The sequence below is a fragment of the Nematolebias whitei genome, chromosome 21 (assembly GCF_014905685.2).
Source record: "Nematolebias whitei isolate Nwh7 chromosome 21, NemWhi1, whole genome shotgun sequence".
Lineage (NCBI taxonomy): Eukaryota > Metazoa > Chordata > Actinopteri > Cyprinodontiformes > Rivulidae > Nematolebias > Nematolebias whitei.
Window position 1 is genome coordinate 31,044,590 of NC_056518.1, and position 21,157 is coordinate 31,065,746.

Genomic DNA, 21,157 nt, shown 5'->3' on the forward strand with positions numbered 1-21,157 from the left:
TCAGTCGGAGATATCAGCAGTTCACCAGATAAACCAGAGAGACAAATGCCATCAGTGTCGATCGAAGTTATCCAAAGCTCACCAGATAAACCAGAGCGACAAATCCCATCATTGTCAGTCGGAGATATTAGCAGATCACCAGAAAAACTGGAGCAACAGATCCCACCGGTGTCAGTTGGAGTTATTAGCAGTTCACCAGATAAACCGGAGGGACAGATCCCACTGGTGTCAGTCGGAGTTATCAAAAGCTCACCAGATGAACCAGAGCGACAGATCCCATCAATGTCAGGTGGACTCACCAGCAGTTCACTAGATGAACCGAAGCAACAAATTCCACCAGTGTCAGTTGGAGTTATCAGCAGTTCACCAGATAAACCGGAGCGACAAATTCCATTGGTGTCGGTCAGAGTTATCAGCAGTTCACCAGAAGAAACGGAGCGACAAATCCCATCTGTGTCATTTGAAGTTATCAAAAGCTCACCAGATGAACTGGAGCAACAGATCCCATCTGTGTCAGTTGCAGTTATCAGCAGTTCACCAGATAAACCGGAGCATCAGACCCCTCCGTTGTCAGTCGGAGTTATCAGCATTTCACCAGAAAAACCGGAGCGACAAATTCCTTTTGTGTCAGTCGAAGTTATCCCAAGCTCACCCGATAAACCAGAGCGACAAATCTCATCAGTGTCAATCGGAGATGTCAGCAGTTCACCAGAAAAACCGGAGCAACAAATCCCATCAGTGTCAGGAGGAGTTATCAGCAGTTCACCAGAAAAAACAGAGCAACAAATCTCATCTGTGTCAGTCAAAGTTATCAATAGCTCAACAGATGAACCAGAGCGACAGATCCCATCATTGCCAGTTGGACTTATCAGCAGTTCACTAGATGAACCAGAGCAACAAATCCCATCAGAGTCAGTCGGAGATATCAGCAGTTCACCAGAAAAACCGGAGCAACAAATCCCATCAGTTTCGGAAGGAGTTATCAGCAGTTCACAAGAAGAACCTGAGCAACAGATGCCACTGGTGTCAGAACATGATGAACGTGAATCAATTCTTCAGAGTGAAAGCATGACAGAAGAACCAGATTTGACCTTTGCAGATATTCACCCAGATAAGTTGACGGTGGATGAAGTAAATGTTAAAGAACCTGAACACCAAGAACCAGCTGAAATGAGTTTATCTAAAATGAGTTTATCTGAAAAGAGCGGCGAGGAAACAAATCAAGCTGATCCTCAGTTCGAACCCAACAGGCTCACACCTGTGGCAGGTGAAGATGCTGATGTTCACAACCAGCCCACACCTTTACCAGACAAGATGCATGAAGCATCAAAAATCTCAGATGAAAGTTCTGTCCAAGTGAAAGAAATCCATCTGAGCTCTTTTGAGAACCAAACTATCAGCACAGAGAAGCTGCCGGAGACGGAGGTCCAATCTGAGACCCATAAAGAGACAGAAGACATGACTGCAGCTCAAGTTCAGCCTGACTCGTCTGCATTCAGGATGACGAAGGAGCAGGTCCAAGAAAGTTTTACTGGGTTCATCACTGAACCATGTTCAGTTCTTAAAGTCCTAATTAAAGAACACATGACAGATGTGGGAGAGAAAACTGAAGGAGAAGAGCACAAGTTGATGATGAAGGAATGTGAAGATATTCTGCTTCAAACGAGCCGGACTGCGTCTGAAGAAATTATTCTTCGGGATGTGAATTTACCAAAAGTGAGTCCAAAGGCTTACAGCGAGTTTTTGTACCGTACGCTGAGACATATGAGCTTTGAAGTCTTGAAGAGGGTTAGTTTGAGGAACAAATAACATCTCCTGCAATAAAGTCCTGCCACGTAAAATTCTGAGTAATCCAACTTCATCAGATTTATGAAGATTATCTGAGATAACCACAGAAAAACCATCAAGAATTCAGCATTAGAGGAAAGTCACAAGTGTTTTCTGTCATTCTTAGTTTGTTGAAATATGTTTTATAACTTTATTCAAAATAAACAATAGATTCACTTAGTTTACATGGTTTTACAGACTTATTAGGCACTGGTTTGTTTTAATATCATTACATGCACAGAGATGATCCAAAAATTTTTAACTCATCTTTTGCACGTTGAAACAATTCTAACAATAAACCTGGAGTTTCTTGGTGACAACAGGAGGTGGTGTTGGGTTCTGAAGAGATCCTGACAGAGTCACTGCAGGAGAAATCAACTGACATCAGCCCGGGTCGACAAACTCATTTGGAAGGATTAACAGTTCAAGAACGAAAAATTCAGGAGGGTAAGGAACCGGTCCTGGAGGAACCAGACCTGGAGGAACCAGGAGGAACTGCCATGGAGAACATTTTCACAGAAATACAGTTCCTCTCTCGAACAGGGGCCATCAGTCAGATTATTCAGGTCAGTCTATTAATGTTGGTCCTTGAGTGGGTTTTGATGCTGCTGGCTCGTGTCCAGTACCTGAGGGGTACAATCTGAGTCACTGGTCTTTATCCACAGGGTACACAACAGGAAGACGCTCTAGAGACTCTCCTCACCTCCAGCAGGGATTTGGATCTTCTGCTCAGCAGAGTTGTTTCAAAGGTTCTGAGCATCAAGAACCGTCCTGCTGAGCTCAGCCCGGCAGCTATGGCCCAGCAAGTGGAGGAGGCTCAGGTGAGACGAGGCTCTTATAGAATCTTTCACAAGATGTTGCTAAGAAAAGCATCAATCCACCAAGGTGTCCTTAGAGTAGTAAATATTTGTCACAGGCAGTTTATGAGGACCATGACCTAAAAGAACCTGTGAATTGGAAATCCAAGCTTTGAGTAACTTTGTGTTTGAGTGCAGGAGTGCAGAGACGTTGCACAGCTTCAGTTGTCGGTGGTCTCTCAGATGAGGGAGGCTGATGCTACAAACGAGCACAATCTGGATCTCTTGGAGGACGAGTGGAGCGCCGTGGTTCAGGATGCTGCTGCTGTGATCCAGACTAAAGAAGCCCAGCTGCAGCTGGTGTCTGATTACTGCACACAGATCCACTCAGCAAGGACCAAAGTTGATCAGCTGACAGCAGAGCTGGATGCTGTGAAAATGTGAGTTGTCTCCGTCTGTTTCAGTCCGCATGATTCAGAGGACCTGACGGATAAACAGAGAACATGTTTCATTTCAGGTCTCCAGAGCAGAGCTGTCAGACACATGCCGGGCAGCTGACCTCCTTTCAGAGATGTTTGGAGGGGAACAGAACAATACTTGGAGAGGTGCTCCTGATCCACACCAGGGTGTGTCTCATACTCTGTCACTCTGATAGGGAAACTGTCCGGACTGAGCAGAAGAACCTCCAAGAGGAGTGGAGCTCTCTGGAAAGGACTGTTGAGAGCTCCCTTCATCTTACCACCATCTTCTCTGACCACATCATCATCCTCCTGTCAGATTTGACCAGTCTGCAGAAGCACCTGGAAACCATCAGGAAAGACCTTCAAGCCAAAGACTCCTCAGCTGCTCCGTGGAGTTACAGGGAGGCGCAGCATCTGATGGAGATAAACGCTGAGGTCAAAGCTCTCCAACAGGAGTACCAGTACTTAAAGCAGCTGTCAGAGGAGCTGCTCCTCAGCTGCAAATGGAAGGATGATTCAGAGAAGATGCACCACAGACTCCAGGAGGTCAGAGAGAAACTGAGTCACATAGAGGAGCTCCTGTCCTCCCAGACTAAAACCAGCAGCAACCCTGTCATGGAGAAGATCATCACTGTGATGAAGGACGCCCTGGTAACTGCCAAACAGATGGAGAAAGACATAGAGGGCAAGAGGAGGAGGGTGCCTCTTCTTCCTGAAGAGGTTCACCAGCAGCTCAGGGATCTGAAAAAGCAACAGTCAGACATCTTGGCCAAACAGGGGCAGCTGAACTCTTTGGTGGAGGAGGTGACGGAGCTCCTTCCACAGCTGGACCAGGCTCAGGAGGTACCAGTCATCCACACGTCCCTGGAATGCCTTGAAGAACTATCCAAGTCCACCACTGAGAAGCTGGCCAAGGCCATGAAAGAAGTGGAGTCTGGTCTCCAGACCCGGGAGAAGCTGTCTGAGCAGATTGCAGATTTGGATTCCTGGATTCTGGCTCATCTCCAGTCGGAGGTCTCGAGGCACGCAGACGGTGAGCTCCTGAGTCAGGCTGAACTGGATCGCAGAGTTCGCCGCATTCAGGAAACGCTGTCTGAAGCTGAGAGGCAGGCGGCGCTCTGTGAAGCTCTGTTAATGAAGACTAAAGATCTCAGGTCTGAACTCAGCATCTCAGAAACATCTCAGCTCTTTGATAAAATCAGGAACCTCCAAGAGGACATCAGAGCTATAAGCAGCAGGGAGAAGACCAAAAAGGAAGAACTGGATGAAGTCATGAAGACTACAGATTCAAGGAGGAGAACCCTGCTGGTGGTTGAACAAAGCCTTAGGCAGATCTTAGTAGAGCTGAGCAGACACAGGTTCCCCATCACCAGAGAGTCCCTTCAAGCTTTAAGACCTTTGAAACACACAATTTTGGAACACAAGTTTCAGGTTGACCTCCTGAAGCCGTGGATCCCACAGGAAAAAAACAACGAGATTAAGTCTGTTATTTCTGACTTTCAGAATAAAATTCATACTCTAGAGATAAAAGCCAGAGATCATGAGAGCTTCCTGAATATGAGGCAATCTGTGGAGGATCTCAGGGAGAACGTTCAGGAGCAAGTCCACCAAACGAAAAATGAAACCAGGGACCTGGAAGACAGGTACAAGTTGTGCCAGACCCTCCTGGTCCAGTTTCCTTTGATGAAAAGCCTTTGTAGACGGGCCGGATCCAAACTCCAGAGGATTTCTGCAGACCTGTTTCCCTCCCAGCTGACTGCCGAGCAGCAGAGGCTGAAACAAACTGAGGATGGCCTCCACACTCTGGAGATAACGCTCCTCAACAACCTCAGTCTCGTCGAGTGGAACACGCTCAAAGACCTGGACCTTGAATCAGACAGGAAAGCTACTCGGTTCTTCCTATCCAGGACCCAGAAGGAGCTTCAGAAGCTCCGTTTGATGGATCCAAACCAGACTGCGATTGACGGAGAGTACCAGAAACTCTTGTCTTTAAAAATGACCGTGGAGTCAAAACTCAGAGCGCTGGAGCTTCTGGCGCAAAAGAAGGGAAGCAAACAAACATCTGAACATCTGCTGGCCTTAAAGACTGCAGTCCTCACTGAATGTGACTCCCAGATGGTGAGAACTTATCTTCTTCTGACTTCACTATGGGATTTAAACTGGTCCTGCTGGTTTAAGGCTGGACCTGTTGGTTCTCTGACCCATGGATGGTAAATAAATAAAAACAACCATTTTATTTTCCCTCCAGGAGAAAGTCCTCCATGCTGGAGAATGTCTCAGAAGCTACACCCGTGCCGTCAATGACACGGTACAGTTTCTGCAGGACATGGAGGAGTCTCTGCTGACCCGTCAGGATTCTGCTGGACTCTGCTGTGAGGGTCTGGAAGAGACCCGGCAGACTTTGGCCTCACTGCAGGATCACTTCCAAACCTACATGGACCAGGTCCAGAACCAGGCTGCTCTGCAAGCCCTCCTGCTCCCTCAGAGCTTTGAGAAGCTCCATGAAAGTGTTCTGAGCCAGCTGCTAGTTCGGGCGTCCACGCTACAGGCAGGAGGTCACGTACGACTGGAGCGCCTCAGCAGGTGAACTCACCTGAGCCCAAGTCCAAGATGTTAGCATGCAAAGCTAAAACATGGATCTTCCCAGTGATCAGATGATCTTCAAAACAGAGAAGTTACATTTCCTGCAAAAATACAGTGTGAATGCTCATTGCTGAATAACTTCCTGAAATTAGCTGAAACATACTGAAATGTAGCCGAAATGGAAGAACAAGCAGAAATAGAAGGAACACATATTTGCTGAATTAGGCATAAATAAACAGAAATGAGCACAAAAATATGGAAATTAGCTTAAAAAGCTGAAATTAGAAAAACATTGCTGAAAAGTAGCTGAAAAGGTAGAAGCTTAAAATACCAGAAGGAAGTGGAAGGTGCTGAAATTAGCTAAAAAAAAAATGGTACTAGCTGAAAAAGCTAAAATGAGTACAAAACAGTTAAAAGGAAGCTGAAATAGCAGATAAAGCTGAAACTAGCAGAAAGAAGTTAATTAGGCTGAAATCAGCTAAAATTACCACACAAAAAATTGATTTTTTAAAAATCTGAAAACAGCTCAAATTAACTAAATGCAAAAAAACAAAACAAAAAAAAAAGGCTGAAAAAGTAGAACATGCTTAAATTAGCAAAAGAAGGCAGAAATAATGCGTTTGCTGAAAGAATTGAGCAAAAAAACGTGGGAATTATCTGAACAAAAGGCAAAAAACAGCTGAAAAGTAGTTGAGAAAGCAGCAAGAAGTTGAAATTACAAGAAATAAGTGGAGAGAGCACATTTTTGCTGAAGTAGGCTGAAAAAAGTTGAATTGAGTACAAAAAATGTAGAATTAGCTGAAAAAGCTTAAATTAGCATAAAACAGCTAAATAGTAGCTGAAATGGCAGAAAAAGCTGAAACTTGCAGAAATAAGCTGAAAGGAACTTAACAAGCTGAAATTAGCAGAAAGAAGTTGGAAGAAGCACAAAAATGTAGTTAAAAGATTCTGAAAGGAGCCCAAAACAGCTGAAAAACAGCTGACATTAGCTGAAAATAGCTGAAAGTTTAAATTTGCACAAGGAAGCTAAAAGAAGCCGAAGCAGAACAAAATGTGAAAGGAGCAGTAAAAGGTTGTAAACAGATATAAAGATCTGAAGGATGTAAAATGAGCTCAATTTATTTTCTTTGAGGAAACAAATGGCAGAAAAAGCTAAATATTTCAAAAAGCTAAAGTTGCACCAAAACCAAAAGTCATAGCAGGATTGTCCTGAAAAAGCTGAACGTTTTGATTTATGATTTGTTGGAATAGCTGAAAACTGAACAAAAGTGATCACAATAGTGTGAATGTTTCATAAACATTCACACTATTATTGTTTTAATGTTTAGCCCTTTGTAAACTGAAGTTTGAATGTAAAGTCACCTAACGTTGAAGGAACCAGAAGCCTGGTAGACCTCATGACTTCAGGCTGTCCAGTCCGTGTTCACGTCTTCCTTCATGTCGCATTGATCTGATTTTATTGGACTAACATCAACAAGTCGTGTTTTCCAGGTGTGCAGAGCAGCTCAGAAACTACACAAAGTGTCGAGATGAAGTCCTCCTGAGGATCACGAGGGCTGAAAGCAGGCTCTTAGAGGTTACATCAGACAAAGTCACCTGTCTGACTGACTGTACTGACCAGGAGGCCAAGCTCAGAGTACGTTCAGATCCACCGAGCCTGCCAGTTGGTTTTCCTTTAGAAAGAAACTCTCACCACTTGGACCCTTGTGGAGCAATGTGGACCGTGGCTGAGATGTTCCTGTGTTCTTTAGGTTCTGTCTGAGGAGATGGAGGCCCTGCAGAAACATCTGGAGGAGCTGAGGGAGTGGTGCCCAGACCAGAGCTGTCGTGGAGGCCGGGAGGCTGCAGGGGCCTCCATCTGCAGACGGGTGTCAGGTTTCCGGAGCTGCGTCCAGAAGCTGACGGCTCGGAGCAGACAGAGGATCTCAGAGTGGCTCAGCATCACGGACAGCGTGAGTAGACCAAAGGTGAACTGCAGGTGGACTACACAGCAGCCGGTGCTTCTTTGACTGGGTCTCACTGTTCAGGTGGAGAAAGCCCGTGTGGTGTTGGAGCAGGTGGAGGCAGAGCTCCCTGACTCCTCCAAGGTGAAGTCCTCCTCCGAGGAGCTCCAGGACCTGCTGCAGGCCTGGGAACAGTACCAGGACAGACTGGACTGCGAACACCGAGCATTGTCCGCGTTGGAGCTGCGCGCAGCCCGGCTGCTGGGAGTCCCCGCCCACCTGGAACAGGCTCCTCCCACTCCCCTCTGTCAGCAGCTGCAGCAGATGCAGAGCCGATACAGCAGGTAAATCCGATGGTTCATCGTTCAAGAAAAAAAAAATCTGTTGCCACAAATATGAGTTGGTGTTAAATCTAAAGCAGAAAGGTGAGTCGTGGTAAAAATAAACATTTAAAACAAACTCCTTTGTTTTAATCACATTTAAACTTTGTTTTCTGTTAAAAACTAACATCCGACTAAAAGCTATCAGGTTTACAATGATGTCAAACATTTCAAACTGCGGAGTCACCTGCGGCAGCTGCTGGATTTCTTCTTCTAAAGGTGCCTTTATTCCTTCTGAGCTGTGCGCGCCCTCTTGTGGCTGATTTAAGTATTGCACAGTTTATTGGAATTGTTAATTCAGCCTTTATTTATACAGGTTAGTCTCATTGAGCCACGAGGACTCATGTTCAACAGAGACCTGCTTTAGACTGACAATATATAAAGTACAGACAACAATAATTCAACAAAAAGCAATTAAATCAAATAAAAATTTATAAACAGTCAAATCAAGGCGCCATATAAAACAAGGTAAAATACTAATTGCTTTGATATTTTTATTGACATTATCAAATGTTTCTTGTTATAAATATGAATGTTATAAAAAGTTGTTTTCAAATGCACATAATCAACAAAGAAACATTTATGTGTTTAGGTAAAATTTTAATTTCCACTGGTTTTGTGTCTTTTAAAGGTTTTTCTTCTCTTTAGCACTTTTTAAAATCATATTTAATTCCTAGTTTTAAGTGGAACCTTAGTTTTTTTTTTTATTTAATTCAGGCTTTCTGTAGAGCCCTAAAATATTTCTATGAACCGAACCTTTTCGTGCTGAAATCCAAAGGAAACAGAACCCATCAATGATCCAGCAGAACATGTTAGGTTCTCAGACTCAGCAGGTAAGACCATCGTTACTATCGTTCGGATCTAAACCTGCATTAAAAATGGTTTTGTTTAGCCTGATTAGCTCAGATTAGTTTATCTGGTCTGATGGTTCAAACTGTGCAGATGTTAAAAACTGTTCTGTTTTGCCTGAAAACATCTGGACCGTATGACTCCTGTCCTCTTGGATCAGTCCACTCGCCTTCACTTTAAACCTGTCTCTTAAAAACTTGGCATCAACAAGTCCTCCAACAGGTCTCCTTCTCTACAACTCTTTCTGTTTTTAACCTTTTTTCTTTTTTATCGTTGAGTATGAGAAGTTGAGCAGAACCTGAACCCTCTCAGGTGGGATAAACAGATCCGGACTCTGACCCTGAACTCTAAACCTGGTCTCTGTCCAGCTGTCCCAGTCTTTATCTTTGGGGTGAGTCGACGTGTTTGTGTGTTTTCAGTGTGAAGCAGAAGAGCAGGGCAGGCTTTCAGGCCTCCAGGAGGGAGCTGCAGGACAGGGAGAAGGTCCACGAGGAGCTGCAGGTGGTTCGGGTCTGGCTCGGCGCCGCAGACGGCCTGCTGTCGCAGATGGAGACGTGCAGCAGCTCTCAGCAGCTGCAGGTGACATGACTCGTTCAGCAGGAAGTGCTACAGCTAGCTGCTGGTGTCCTGTTTGTAAATAACCGTGTAACAAAACAAATTAAAAACTGTGTAAAGGTTTTAAAATAGTCGTTTTCAGGACCAGCCTTTAGCTCATCAGTCCTGTCAGATCCTTGTTTCCAGGACAATTGACCGTTTTTCTTGGTTTTATTCGAACCTTCGATCATTGTTCTTAGCGTTTAAAGGCCTGTGTGTTTCAGGAGCTGTACAGCCAGCTGTTTACCCATAAGGCTTTGCTGCAGCGCATCACAGACAGCCTCAGAATGAAACACTCCGACCCAAACGCTCCGGTACCGGCGGACATTGACAGCCAGCTGCAGGAAGCCACAAAGTCCCTGCAGGAAGTGGAAACAAAGGTACGCCCCAGGTGTTCTGGATCAGAACGTCTCTGAGCAGAACCTTGTTTTGAGATGACTGGACCGGCGTCGGTTCTGTCCCTGGATCAGTCCAGTTTTACTGTTTAATGGTTACTGTTTGTGGTTCTGACCCGGACGGATCAACCAGAACTTTTGCATCTTTCCCTTCCGTTTGGATCTCTGTCCCAGAACCTGGTGCAGGTTCCACATCACTGCAGACTACGACCCCGGCCTGCTCCGGTGAGTCCCACCTGAGTGAGGAGGTTCTGAACGGTTCTTGTCTCTGATTGGTTCCTCAGGTCGGGGAGGCGGTGGAGCGGAGCGGTCCGGTCCATCGGCTGGGTGCAAAGCTGTCTGACATCCAGGCTGGGCTGAGGTCAGTCCAGAACCGACTGGAGGACAGGAGTCCAACTGTAGCTCAAGCAAAGTTCACTCAGAAGGTGGGTGTCCCTCCCCAGGGGTCCGGTCCATACGGGGACGAGGGTCCAAGTCAAGTCTGGTTCTGGAAGTCCAGTATGAGAACAACACACAAAGTTCTGACTTGTCTCTGTCCTCAGAGAGTGTGGGACGGTTTGGACCTGTGGCACTCCCGACTGGCGGCGCTAGAGGTGGAACTGCAGGACCTGGAGAGACCAGATGAGACCCTGGTCCTGACTGAGAGACTGGTGGAGGTCCAGCAGCTCCACTCCCTGGTGTCCAAGCAGGCCGAGCAGAGGACGACCCTGCTGAGCAAGGTGGTCCAAACTGTCCAACTTCTTGTCTTTAACTTGAGTAGTCTCCAGGTTTGACGTCCTCAGAGCACCGAGGAGTTCTTACATCATCCGGATCAGAACTTTTCACTGTTTGTACTTTATTCTGTACTACGAATGAGTACTACTACTAGAATACTTTATTACTAGAGTATTTTACTACTAAAGAACTTTACTGTTACAGAACTTTACTACTTAATCACTTTAATACTCCAGAGCCTTACTACAGTGCTTTACTACTACTACAGTTCTTCTACAGCACTGTACTACTACAAAAATTTTACTACTACAGAACTTTACTACTAGATAAGTTTTTTACTACTTCACAATGTTGTATGTTTACGCACAAAGTTACTACTACAATACTTTACTTTTGCAGAACTTTACTACTATACATATTTGACTAATAAAAGCCTTTTCTACTACAGTACTTTACTACTACATACTTTTTACTACTACCCAACAATGTACGTTTACACATAACGTTACTACTACGATACATTAGTTACATTTACTGAACTTTACTACTTTACAACTTGGACTACTACTGAACTTTTACTACTACAGTACATAAGTTTGACTACTTCACAAGTTGTGAAGAATGAATTTTGTGAATCACAACGTTGTACATTTATGCACAATGTTACTACTCCAATACTTTACATTTGCAGAACTTTAGTATAACTTTGTCTACTACAGTATTTGACTATTTCTTTGATCTTCTTCAGCTCTCGAGCTCTAATTTAGTTTAGTCCTTTAGCTGCAGTTCTGCTCTTAAATTATTGTCTGGTTCTGTTCAGGTCCGCATGGTTCTGGTTCTGTTCAGGTCCACATGGTTCTGGTTCTGTTCAGGTCCACATGTGCTTCTGGTTCTGTTCAGGTCCACATGTGCTTCTGGTTCTGTTCAGGTCCACGTGGTTCTGGTTCTGTTCAGGTCCACGTGGTTCTGGTTCTGTTCAGGTCCACATGTGCTTCTGGTTCTGTTCAGGTCCACACTTGGCTCCAGGAGCACCAGGAGATGATCAACAGCTCTCGGAGCTGGATGGTCGAGGCTCAGTCGTGGCTCGTCGCTCCGTGCACGTACACCTCAGCTAAGTGTCTGCACAGCCACGTGCACGCTCTCCAGGTGCGTTCGCTGCTCCGCGCTCACACCTTCACCTGCTGAACTCTATTGTTACAGCCCGGTTCTGTGGTGCAGGTGGTGCTGGACGACTCGTCTCAGATCCGGAAGACGCTCCAGGGCTTCGGCCCGGTTCTGAGGGACATGTCCCAGGTGTGTGATGTCACAGCTCTGCAGGAGCAGCTGAGAGAGGCTGACGTCCAGGTGGCCCAGGTCCAGGACAGTTTCTCAGCTCCTCTGTCCCAGCTGGAACACGCCGCTGCCGTGAGTTCCTGGTTCGATTCTTCTGACTCCGCCCACTCCTCTTCCTGTGGAGTGGGCGGAGTCATGGACTGACCTCTGTGTTTCAGGAGGTGGAGGCCATCGAAGGGGAGGTCAGACAGATGGAGAGTGATGTGGCTGAAATAAAGACCATCTTGTCTTCTCCAGAGGCGTTCCCCAGCCCCAGAGAGGAGAACCTGAAGGTCAGACCAGACCAGCTCTGAACCAGAACTGGATCAAACTCGTTCTTTTTGAAGTTATGATGGTTGATCAGTTTATGTTTTTTTATCTTTACAGACGATTGAGCAGAAGATTCAGTCCATGAGGAGAACTGTAGCTGAGATCCAGAAATGTAAACCGGGTCTTTGTCTTCCAGAGAAGGCAGAAGAGACTCTTCTGGTCTTTAACGTGGTGGACCAGCTCCAGGTTCTGCTGCAGGACCTGGAGAAGGTCAGTCTGTCAGTCGGTAACTTGATCTGCAGTGTTTCTGGTTCTGAACTGCATAAACGACCGTTTCTTTGCAGAAAATTCCCGCCCTGTTTATCCAGCAGCCTCAGACTCCAGCTCGAGACAAAGCGTCCACCAAAGTCCCAGAATCCCTCTCGTCTGAAGAGGCGGAGGTGAGTCTGGACTAAAAACCAACGCAGGACCTAAAGTTTCAGGAGCTCTTTGTCTTTGAGAAAAATCAGCTGACCAGCCTCGCTCCTTGTCCCTAACAGGAGGACCAGGGTCAGATTACTACAGTCCATTTAAAGGAGGACATCCTGAGGAGATCTGGAGGAACTCTGCAGATGGTGAAGCAGTCCTCCCCAGAACAGAGGCAGTCCAGGTCACCAGAACCAGACCGAGTAAGAACCGTCTCCTGATCCGTCTCTCTGCTGCTACACAAACACGATGATAAAACCCGATTTTATCATCGATAATCCCGGTCTACACGGCAGGAATGTTAAAGGATCAGGACCTGCATGTGCTTTATTAACAGATTAAATAATCCAGATGTTTCGACTAATTCTCCTCCAGATGTTTCTACTAATTCTCCTGGTGTTTTAGTGAGGTACTGGTCCTCTGAGGTTAAACGGGAACTCTGTTCAGCAGCTTATTTCAGCTACGAGCCAAATGTTCTTTTAAACAATGTTTTTTTTTATTCAGGATAGTTTAATATTTATTCACCTTAATTTAACCGGGTTAACCCCATTAAGATCACCTGAAGGCAGCCTGAACGTGCACAGGAAACGAGTATCCAGAGAAAACCCACAAGGAGAACTTGAACACCAGGTCCAACCCAGGGTTTGAACCCAGAACCTCCTGGTTGAAGGTCTTCAGACCTCCTGTGTTTGAGTCTATAATGTTTAGATACAACAGTGCTGTCCCACCATGTCCATCATTTCACTGATGTCTTCAACACCCCACAGGCACTTCATCTTTCCACTAAATCAGACTTGTGCAGCTTTGGTCACTTCGTACCCAAACTTTTTAGGTACAAAAAGCCCTCTCCGCCATGGGCCTCTCTGTTCACCACTTCCTACCTGCCATGGCAGCCTCCCACTGGAGGCTGGAGCAACAGTTCTGGAGGTGGGGTCAGGACCCAACAGAGGGTCATGAAGATGGGGCGTTGAGAAGATCTGCAAAAGTCAGTTACCTTTTAAAATGATCGTCAGCGACGAACCTAAAATGAACCGTTTCAAAAAGATGAAACCAGCCGTCCTGAATACGTTTAAGGCTTTCTTGTTTAATGGCTTTTGGATTTCACTTGGGAGCGTTGCATGTCTGCATTGCTTTTGGGTGTTGCTTGCAGGGCGTTGCTTCCAGGACGTTGCTTGCAGGGCGTTGCTTGCAGGGCATTGCTTGCAGGGCGTTGCTTCCAGGACGTTGCTTCCAGGACGTTGCTTGCAGGGCGTTGCTTCCAGGACGTTGCTTCCAGGACGTTGCTTCCAGGACGTTGCTTCCAGGGCGTTGCTTGCAGGGCGTTGCTTGCAGGGCGTTGCTTCCAGGGCGTTGCTTGCAGGGCGTTGCTTCCAGGGCGTTGCTTGCAGGGCGTTGCTTGCAGGGCGTTGCTTGCAGGGCGTTGCTTGCAGGTCTTGGTAGTTTACTTTAGCCTGCAATTGCTGAGGTCGTAAGTTTATGCAACTTTTAAGTTGTGGGTCAAGAAGTGAAACTGTTGAACTGGAGGACACTTTGGAGATGAAGATGATTTGGAACGTTTTCTTGGTGCTTTCCATAGCTCCTCTAAAAAGCAGGAGTCAACATCCCATACCACATTCTTTATAAAGTACCTCAAAACCTCAACAAGGCTGACCAAAGTGCTGTACAACATTCATTCAACCTTTATTTATACAGGTTAATCCCATTGAGCGTCAGGGACTCATTTACAAGAGAGACCTGAATTTTAACAGTGATGACAACAGTGGACAACAACGCCAATAACAGACAATCATAAAAGATGCGTACAAATTTAACTTTTTTTTTTAAATAACAAATAAACAAGAAAATAATAAATAATAATAAATAATTTAATAAATGTTTTATTAAACAATAAAACAAACATGAAAAGGACACAGGATAAAATACATAAATCCAGAGGTAAAGATAAGAAAATAAATAACTAAAAAAATAAATACACAGTGAATTTAAACACAGCCCACACTGGGTCGAAAGCCAGGAAATTAAATTTATTATTTTAACCGAGACATAAAAACGGGAAGCGAGGCAGCCAGCCTGACATGTAGCGGTAAACCAGTCCACAATTTTGGACCTGCAGCAGAGAAGGTTCTGTCAACACTGAGCTTGTATGGAGTTTGTGGAACCATTAAAAGCATCTGATCTGGGCGGCTGTGGCGGTGTCCTCGAATACAAGAGTTGGGGGTTTGATTCCACCAGCAGCCACATGTCGAAGTGTCCCTGGACAAGACACTGAACCCCTCATTGCCTCTGTGTGTCCCATCAGTGTATGAATGTGATAAAACTCTGATTATTCTTTGTATAGATCTAGTAGAGCGCTGTATGAATGGGTAAATGAGGCACAGATTGTGTTGTAAAGTGCTTAGTGTCTTGATAAGATAGAAAGGTGCTATATAAGTACAGTCCATTTATCATTTATCTGCTTACCTCAGAGCGCGCTGTGGGACATATGGCTGCAGCAGATCAGAGAGATAAGAGGGCACAACTGTTAAGAAATTTAAAAACATACAAAAGGATTTTAAAATGTAGTCGGGAGTGAACCAGAAGCCAAACACAGAAATGTGCTCCCTCTTGCCTGTACCAGTTAAAAATTGGGCTACAGCATTTTGAACCAGCTGCTAACAAGAACTAGATGCCTGACTGATTCCAGAAAGAATAGCATCGCAGGAATTACAACTGGATGTTATGAAAGCATGAGTTACTGTCTCAAGGTTTCGGGCTTCAATTTAGACAGTCGCCTCTAGTGAAAAAAATAGGATTTAACCATCGTGTTTACATGAATGTTTAGTTTCATGGAAGGGTCTATTTTCAATCCCAGATCAGTGACAACCTGTTTCTCATAAGGGGCCAGGGAGAAAAGGTCGATGCAGGGTTTCCTGTTGATGGAAATTACTTCTGTCTCCCTCTCATTACATTTACAAAATTTCAAGCCATCCAATCCCTGATGTCGACCAGGCAGTCAAGGAGAGGTTGGACAGAGTGTGCATCAGTGTGCTTCAGAGAGAAGTAAATTTAACGATCATCAGCGTACAAATGAAAAATAACCGCTAGCAGCAGCAGGTATAAAAAAAAAGAAAAAAAAAAGAAGCGGTCCAAGAATGGAGCCCTGCTGTACCTCGCATTGAAGAACCACTGGTGTGGAAATAAATTCCTTGATGTTGACACAAGTCCTATAGGAGAGGTAGGACCCAAACCACCTGATGGCTGACCCCACCAGTGCCTTTTTCTTCTTCGTATTCTTTCATTCTGACACTTTAAGCCCATCTGTTCCATACGTGTTTCGTACGAAATGACCACCACAAAGGTGCGGTACGATTTGGTGAAGGGATGAATGATGTCACCTGCTTCTCTCCCATAACAACCATCACTATTTTTAACCTTGTTTGGTTTCTAGTTTTATTTTTTCTCCTCTTGCTAACCCTCCGTCATTCCATAAGTGTTCAGGTTTTTAAAAGTTCAAGCACCTGAAAAATAAAAACAATAAACAGGACAGGATTCAATGAAACCGAGTCATCATTGGTAGTCACCGCCCTGCTGTTGTAACCCTGGGTCTGAGCCTGTTTCCGTGTCAGCAGCAGGAGCCTGAGGGCGAGCTCCGGGCTGAAGGAACCACAGAGACAGAAAGCAGTGAGGAGCTGAGAGGGGAGGACTTTGGATCAAGTGTTTTTTGGTGGCTCTGGGATGCTTTTCTGCACGGAGCGTCACCAGAGGTAAAGATCGAGGACTTCTCTGGAAACCTTTTTTTGTTGTTGTTGTTTCTTTTCACTTTAGAGCTCCGTGTGTCCAGGTCAGCCAGTGTTGTACCTCTCAGTTTGAGGACGTGATGTAGACACTAATTAAATGTTTTGGGGCAGATGTGACACATCTGACACCATAAACCTGATATTTCAGCTACAGCTGCGTGACTAACCCCTGACCTGGGTCACTTTGCTCTCTGCAGGTGATAGAGACCTCTCACCTTACTAACCTCTTCAAGCAGGTCCCTCAAGTAGATCTCCTGATCCTTCATACATTTCTGGCATTGTAATGTCTCCTCACTGTACGGCTCGCTGTTGTTCCTCCATCAGAGGGCAGCATCACTCAGCATTTAGAACTGCAGCAGCATGCTGAACATGTTCTGTAAACTCGTGAATGTTTAAACTTCAGTTTCTTTCACAGCAACTAAAATGTATTTTTATAGGATCAGTGATGCCTGATGTTGATGTTTGGAACCAGCTGGGCAGGTGTTGAAACCAGCCACTAGGGAGCACAAGCCAGTGTGTCTATGTGCTGGGCCCAAGGCTGGGTAAATGGTGAGGTTTGAGTCAGGAAGGGCATCTGATGTAAAACATGTATTCAACGACACCATACCGAATCGGTCAAGGCCCGGGTTAACAATGACTGCCTGGTGCCTTTGACAAACAGGGCGCTGGTGGAAATTGTGCTTCTGTTACTCGAAGACCACGAGGAGGGAAACGTGCCAGGAGACCGAAAAAGAGGAAAGTCAAGAATGTAGGACTGAAGGTGGCGACTCTAAATGTGGTGACAATGACAGGCAAAGGTAGAGAGCTGCCTGACATGATGCCGAGAAGGAAGGTAGATGTTTTGTGTCCAAGAGACAAGTGGAAAGGCACCAAGGCTCACAGCATTGGAGCAGAGTTCAAACTGTTTTACCATGGTGTGGATAGAAAGAGAAATGGAGTAGGGTGGTACTGAAGGAGGAGTTGACAAAGAATGTAGTAGAGGTGAAAAGAGTGTCTGATAGGGTGGTGTGCCTTAAGGTAGAAGTAGAAAGTCTGATGCTAAATGTCATCAGTGGTTATGCTCCACAGGTTAGATGTGATGTGGAGGAGAAATATACCTTTTGGAAGAATCTGGATGAAGTGATAGAGAGTATTCCCAGGGAGGAGAGAGTGGTGATCGAAGCAGACCTGAATGGACATGATGGTGAAGGAAACGGAGGGGATGAGGAAGTGATGGGTAGATTTGGTGTCGAGGAAAGAAACCAGGATGGACAGATGGTGGTGAATTTTACCAAGAGAATGGAAATGGCTGCAGTCAACACGTATTTCCAAAAGAGGGAGAAACGATAATCCAGGCAGAATGAAGAAAAGTTTCATGAGTGATGTACAACAAAACTGTATCAGCAAACGTCAAAGGAAATGTTTACAAGACAGTGGTGAGACCAACTATGTTGTATGGTCTGGTGACAGAGACATGGACAATAAAGACAGGAGACAAGACAGAAAGTGGTAGAAATGAAGATGTTGAGGTTCTCCTTAGGAGTGACAAGTATGGAGAAGATCAGGAATGAGATCATCAGAGATACAGCACAGGTTGAACAACTGGGAGATAAAGTTAGAGAGTTAGAGAGGCCAGACTGAGATGGTTTGGACATGTCCAGAGGAGAGACGGTTGGTATATTGGTAGGATGTTAGAAATGCAGCTGACAGGAAAAAGACAGAGGAGATATATGGATGCAGTTAGAGAGGACATGGAGGTAGTTGGAGTGAGGACAGCTGACACAGAGGACAGAGTGAGATGGAGGACTTGCTATGGAGCACCTGAAGAGGGGACAGCTGAAAGAAGTAGTAGTGTCCATGCTTGTACCCTAAGGGTAATAACTGTGATTGTTTTGTGTCAGGAACCGGTTATCCCTGAAGAGACTGAAGCTGCTGCTGGTCCAAGCTCCCACCAGACAGAAGACACAAAGGTAACCACATACTCTGTCAGTGTTTCAACCATTTTTGTTTTTTCAAGACATGGCTGATTGTAATTTCTGTTTGTAAGTAAACCAAACCAAAGACAATTAAAGACAGATTATGTCTTAAGTCTTCCAGGACCTGGTCCAATCCTAAGAGCCTACTGGACTTTACTGGACTTAAAGTCCAGTAAAAACCTTGAAGGGTTCATTAGAAAGGCTTCTTCATGAGAAGGGAAGACTTTTCAGTTAAAGGTGAAACTTTTTAATTAACTGAAGAGGCCAAGTAAAATATTGTCCAGGTCTGGACCACTCTGAGCCTTTTTGACAAACTCAGGTCCTCCTGAAAGTAAACTGAAGTCCCAAAACCATCCTGGAGTCAGAACCAGATCCAGTCAAGTCCAACAGTGCATTTTATTCCACAAAGAGAACCGGGTGTCAGGACGCGGGACTCCTTGAATCATTTCCAGTGACTGAGTCATTTTGTGATGACGCAGAGAAAGGGTGGGCCTGTGATCGGAGGGTCGCCGGTCAACTCTCCGGTTCAACTCCCTGGACCGACAACATCAAAATGTGGGTGGTAAAGGTGAAACACCTGCACTCTGGGCCCATGAGCAAGGCCCTTAACCCCCCAGCTGCTCCCCAGGTGCCCTAGATCATATGTGTCAACAAACTCAAGGCCCGGGGGCCAAATGTGGCCCTCGTTGACATCTTATCTGGCCCCCAAGATGCTATTTTAAATGTAAAATACTTTTATCATTTTAATTTTTTCCAGTAATCTTTGATTTATGATGTCAAAAGTGCAACAGAGAACATCAAATGAGACCAATCAAACTCTTGTTGAGGAACCTGCAACCAAGAAAAGATGTTGGGTGTCTAACTTGAGTTAATGTAGATTCTGAAACCGGCCCTTAGTTTGACAAAGGTTTTAATTTTAGCCCCCTTTTGTAAGTGGGTTTGACACCCCTGCCCTAGATGGCAGCCCTCTGCTTCACGTGCGTGTGCTCACATGTGCAATGGGAAAAATTTCAGAGATTTGATTTCCCCATTGGGTATTAATAAAGTGCAATAAATAATTTAAAAAAAATTCTGATAAACCCAGCTCTGATTTGGTCTTCTCGAGCTGCAGTTTGAGGCTCACTAAGGAAACTGTTGAGCCCAGCTTCATCACCATGGTAACGGGCTGAACTCCTGCTCCGGAGCACTTGATGAGGCGAACATTTAGGGAACTCCCTCACAAATGCCGGTCTCAGATCGTTCCCATCCATCTCTGGTGGAGGTTTAGTCGAGCCGGGCTTGGAGGAGAAAGCCCAGCTTTGTCTCTTTCTTTGGTTGGTGTATATTTTATTTTATTGTACTATATTAATCCCCAATGGGGAAATTAATTCACTGGATTTTTTTCCATTGCATTGAGCACACGTGAAGCAGAGATCTGCCATCCAAGGTGCCTGGGGAGCAACTGGGTGGTGTGGAGACGTTAAGGGACTTGCTCATGGGCCCAAAATTGGGCAAACGAGGGTGGAGGCAGGTGTGGGCGTTTCACCTTTTCCACCCGCATTTTGATGCTGTCGGTCCGGGTAGTTGACTGGCGACCCTCCTTTCACAGGCCCACCCTCCCTAACCTCTGCACCACCACTCCCATTTGCAGTGTTGCATTTGTATTTGCAGTACATGGCTGACCGGACTGATCTTTTAACTCTGCTCGTGTCTCTTCAGGACGTCAAGAGCTCCACCGACACCACAGAAGAAAGTTCCCCTGAATCTTTTGCAGAACCTTTGGGCACGGTCAGAACCCAGACCCAGTCTGAGACCACAATAAACACGGCTGCCGCCGCAAACGTCTCCAAGGCCGACTCCAAGTCCCAGCAGAGATGTTTGATTTCATAGAAACGTATTTTCTTCCTTCTCTTGGTTCTTTTAGAACCTTCAAACTGTCTTTTATTCTCTGAACTGCTCCAGAACCTCCTGGCTCTGTCAAGACATTTAATCCTTTAGTTCTCTTATTTCCAGAGACTACTGGAGTTTCTGACAAATGTATCTGAATGTTCCAGGTGGACTCTCGAGGTCTTCTAACATACAACGTTTTAAAAAGTTAAATCTGATCTTTTATCTTTTCTGTGTGAGAGATCTAAAACCTTCAGCAAGAACCCGAGGCAGACTTTAGATCTGCCTGCAGGACTGTTTCAGGAGGTATCAGTCCTGATGTTTAGAAAACAAAAATTAGAAATGATTTCTTTGTAAAAAAAACATTTGATAACTCTTCCATCATCAGGACATCTCCATAGATGAAACAAATTAAATCAACTTTTATTTTTCCAGCAACAAATCCAATCACTTTTGCGATCGTGGTCCGTTTAAAAAACTCAAGTTGCTCAGAGTCCAGAGTCGGCACGGTCACAGCGAGTTTCAAATAAAAAACAAAACAAAAATAAAAGCCCAGATTAACCCGAGCCTTTAAAAATAAAAGTCTTCTTGTGTGTTTTTTTTAATGAAGGATGCTGAGCTGGCAGAGAATATTTCAGCTCAACAGGCTGACGCGAGCGGGTCGGGTCAGAATGACACAGCACATTATCTGCTGAGTCAGAGGTGGCGTTCGTATTTATGCTTTGATGGAACGTGACGAGTCGTTCGGTCTCGTGGTTTTTGTATCAGAGCCCTGTTTTATTTAACATCATTCAGTTTTCTGTGTGGATCTTTATCATCTGGTCTCAGTTACCAGGACATGCAGAGTGAAAGTGTAAAAAATGAACCTTTGATATTTATAAGCTCTCCTTCTTCTGTACATGTTATATTGGAGCTTGTTGTTTAGACAAGAACTTAATCTGGTGTGGACGGGAGGGTCCTGTCTTTCTAAT

The 21,157-nt window shown here is 45.1% G+C and overlaps 1 protein-coding gene across 1 annotated transcript; it reads left to right on the top strand.

Moving 5' to 3' along the window:
• Positions 1 to 6: 6 nt before the first annotated feature.
• LOC119427238 (nesprin-2) lies at positions 7 to 20,230 on the top strand. The gene is made up of 22 exons (XM_037694819.1): positions 7 to 1,716; positions 2,151 to 2,393; positions 2,493 to 2,648; positions 2,823 to 3,064; positions 3,142 to 5,203; positions 5,334 to 5,668; positions 7,160 to 7,304; positions 7,420 to 7,620; positions 7,696 to 7,955; positions 9,260 to 9,419; positions 9,659 to 9,814; positions 10,114 to 10,254; positions 10,372 to 10,548; positions 11,552 to 11,689; positions 11,762 to 11,947; positions 12,034 to 12,147; positions 12,242 to 12,394; positions 12,469 to 12,564; positions 12,664 to 12,792; positions 16,195 to 16,332; positions 18,246 to 18,314; positions 20,019 to 20,230. Exons 1-22 carry the CDS (start codon positions 46 to 48, stop codon positions 20,187 to 20,189), a joined length of 7,143 nt encoding a protein of 2,380 aa, XP_037550747.1. The 5' UTR covers positions 7 to 45; the 3' UTR covers positions 20,190 to 20,230.
• Positions 20,231 to 21,157: the final 927 nt, after the last annotated feature.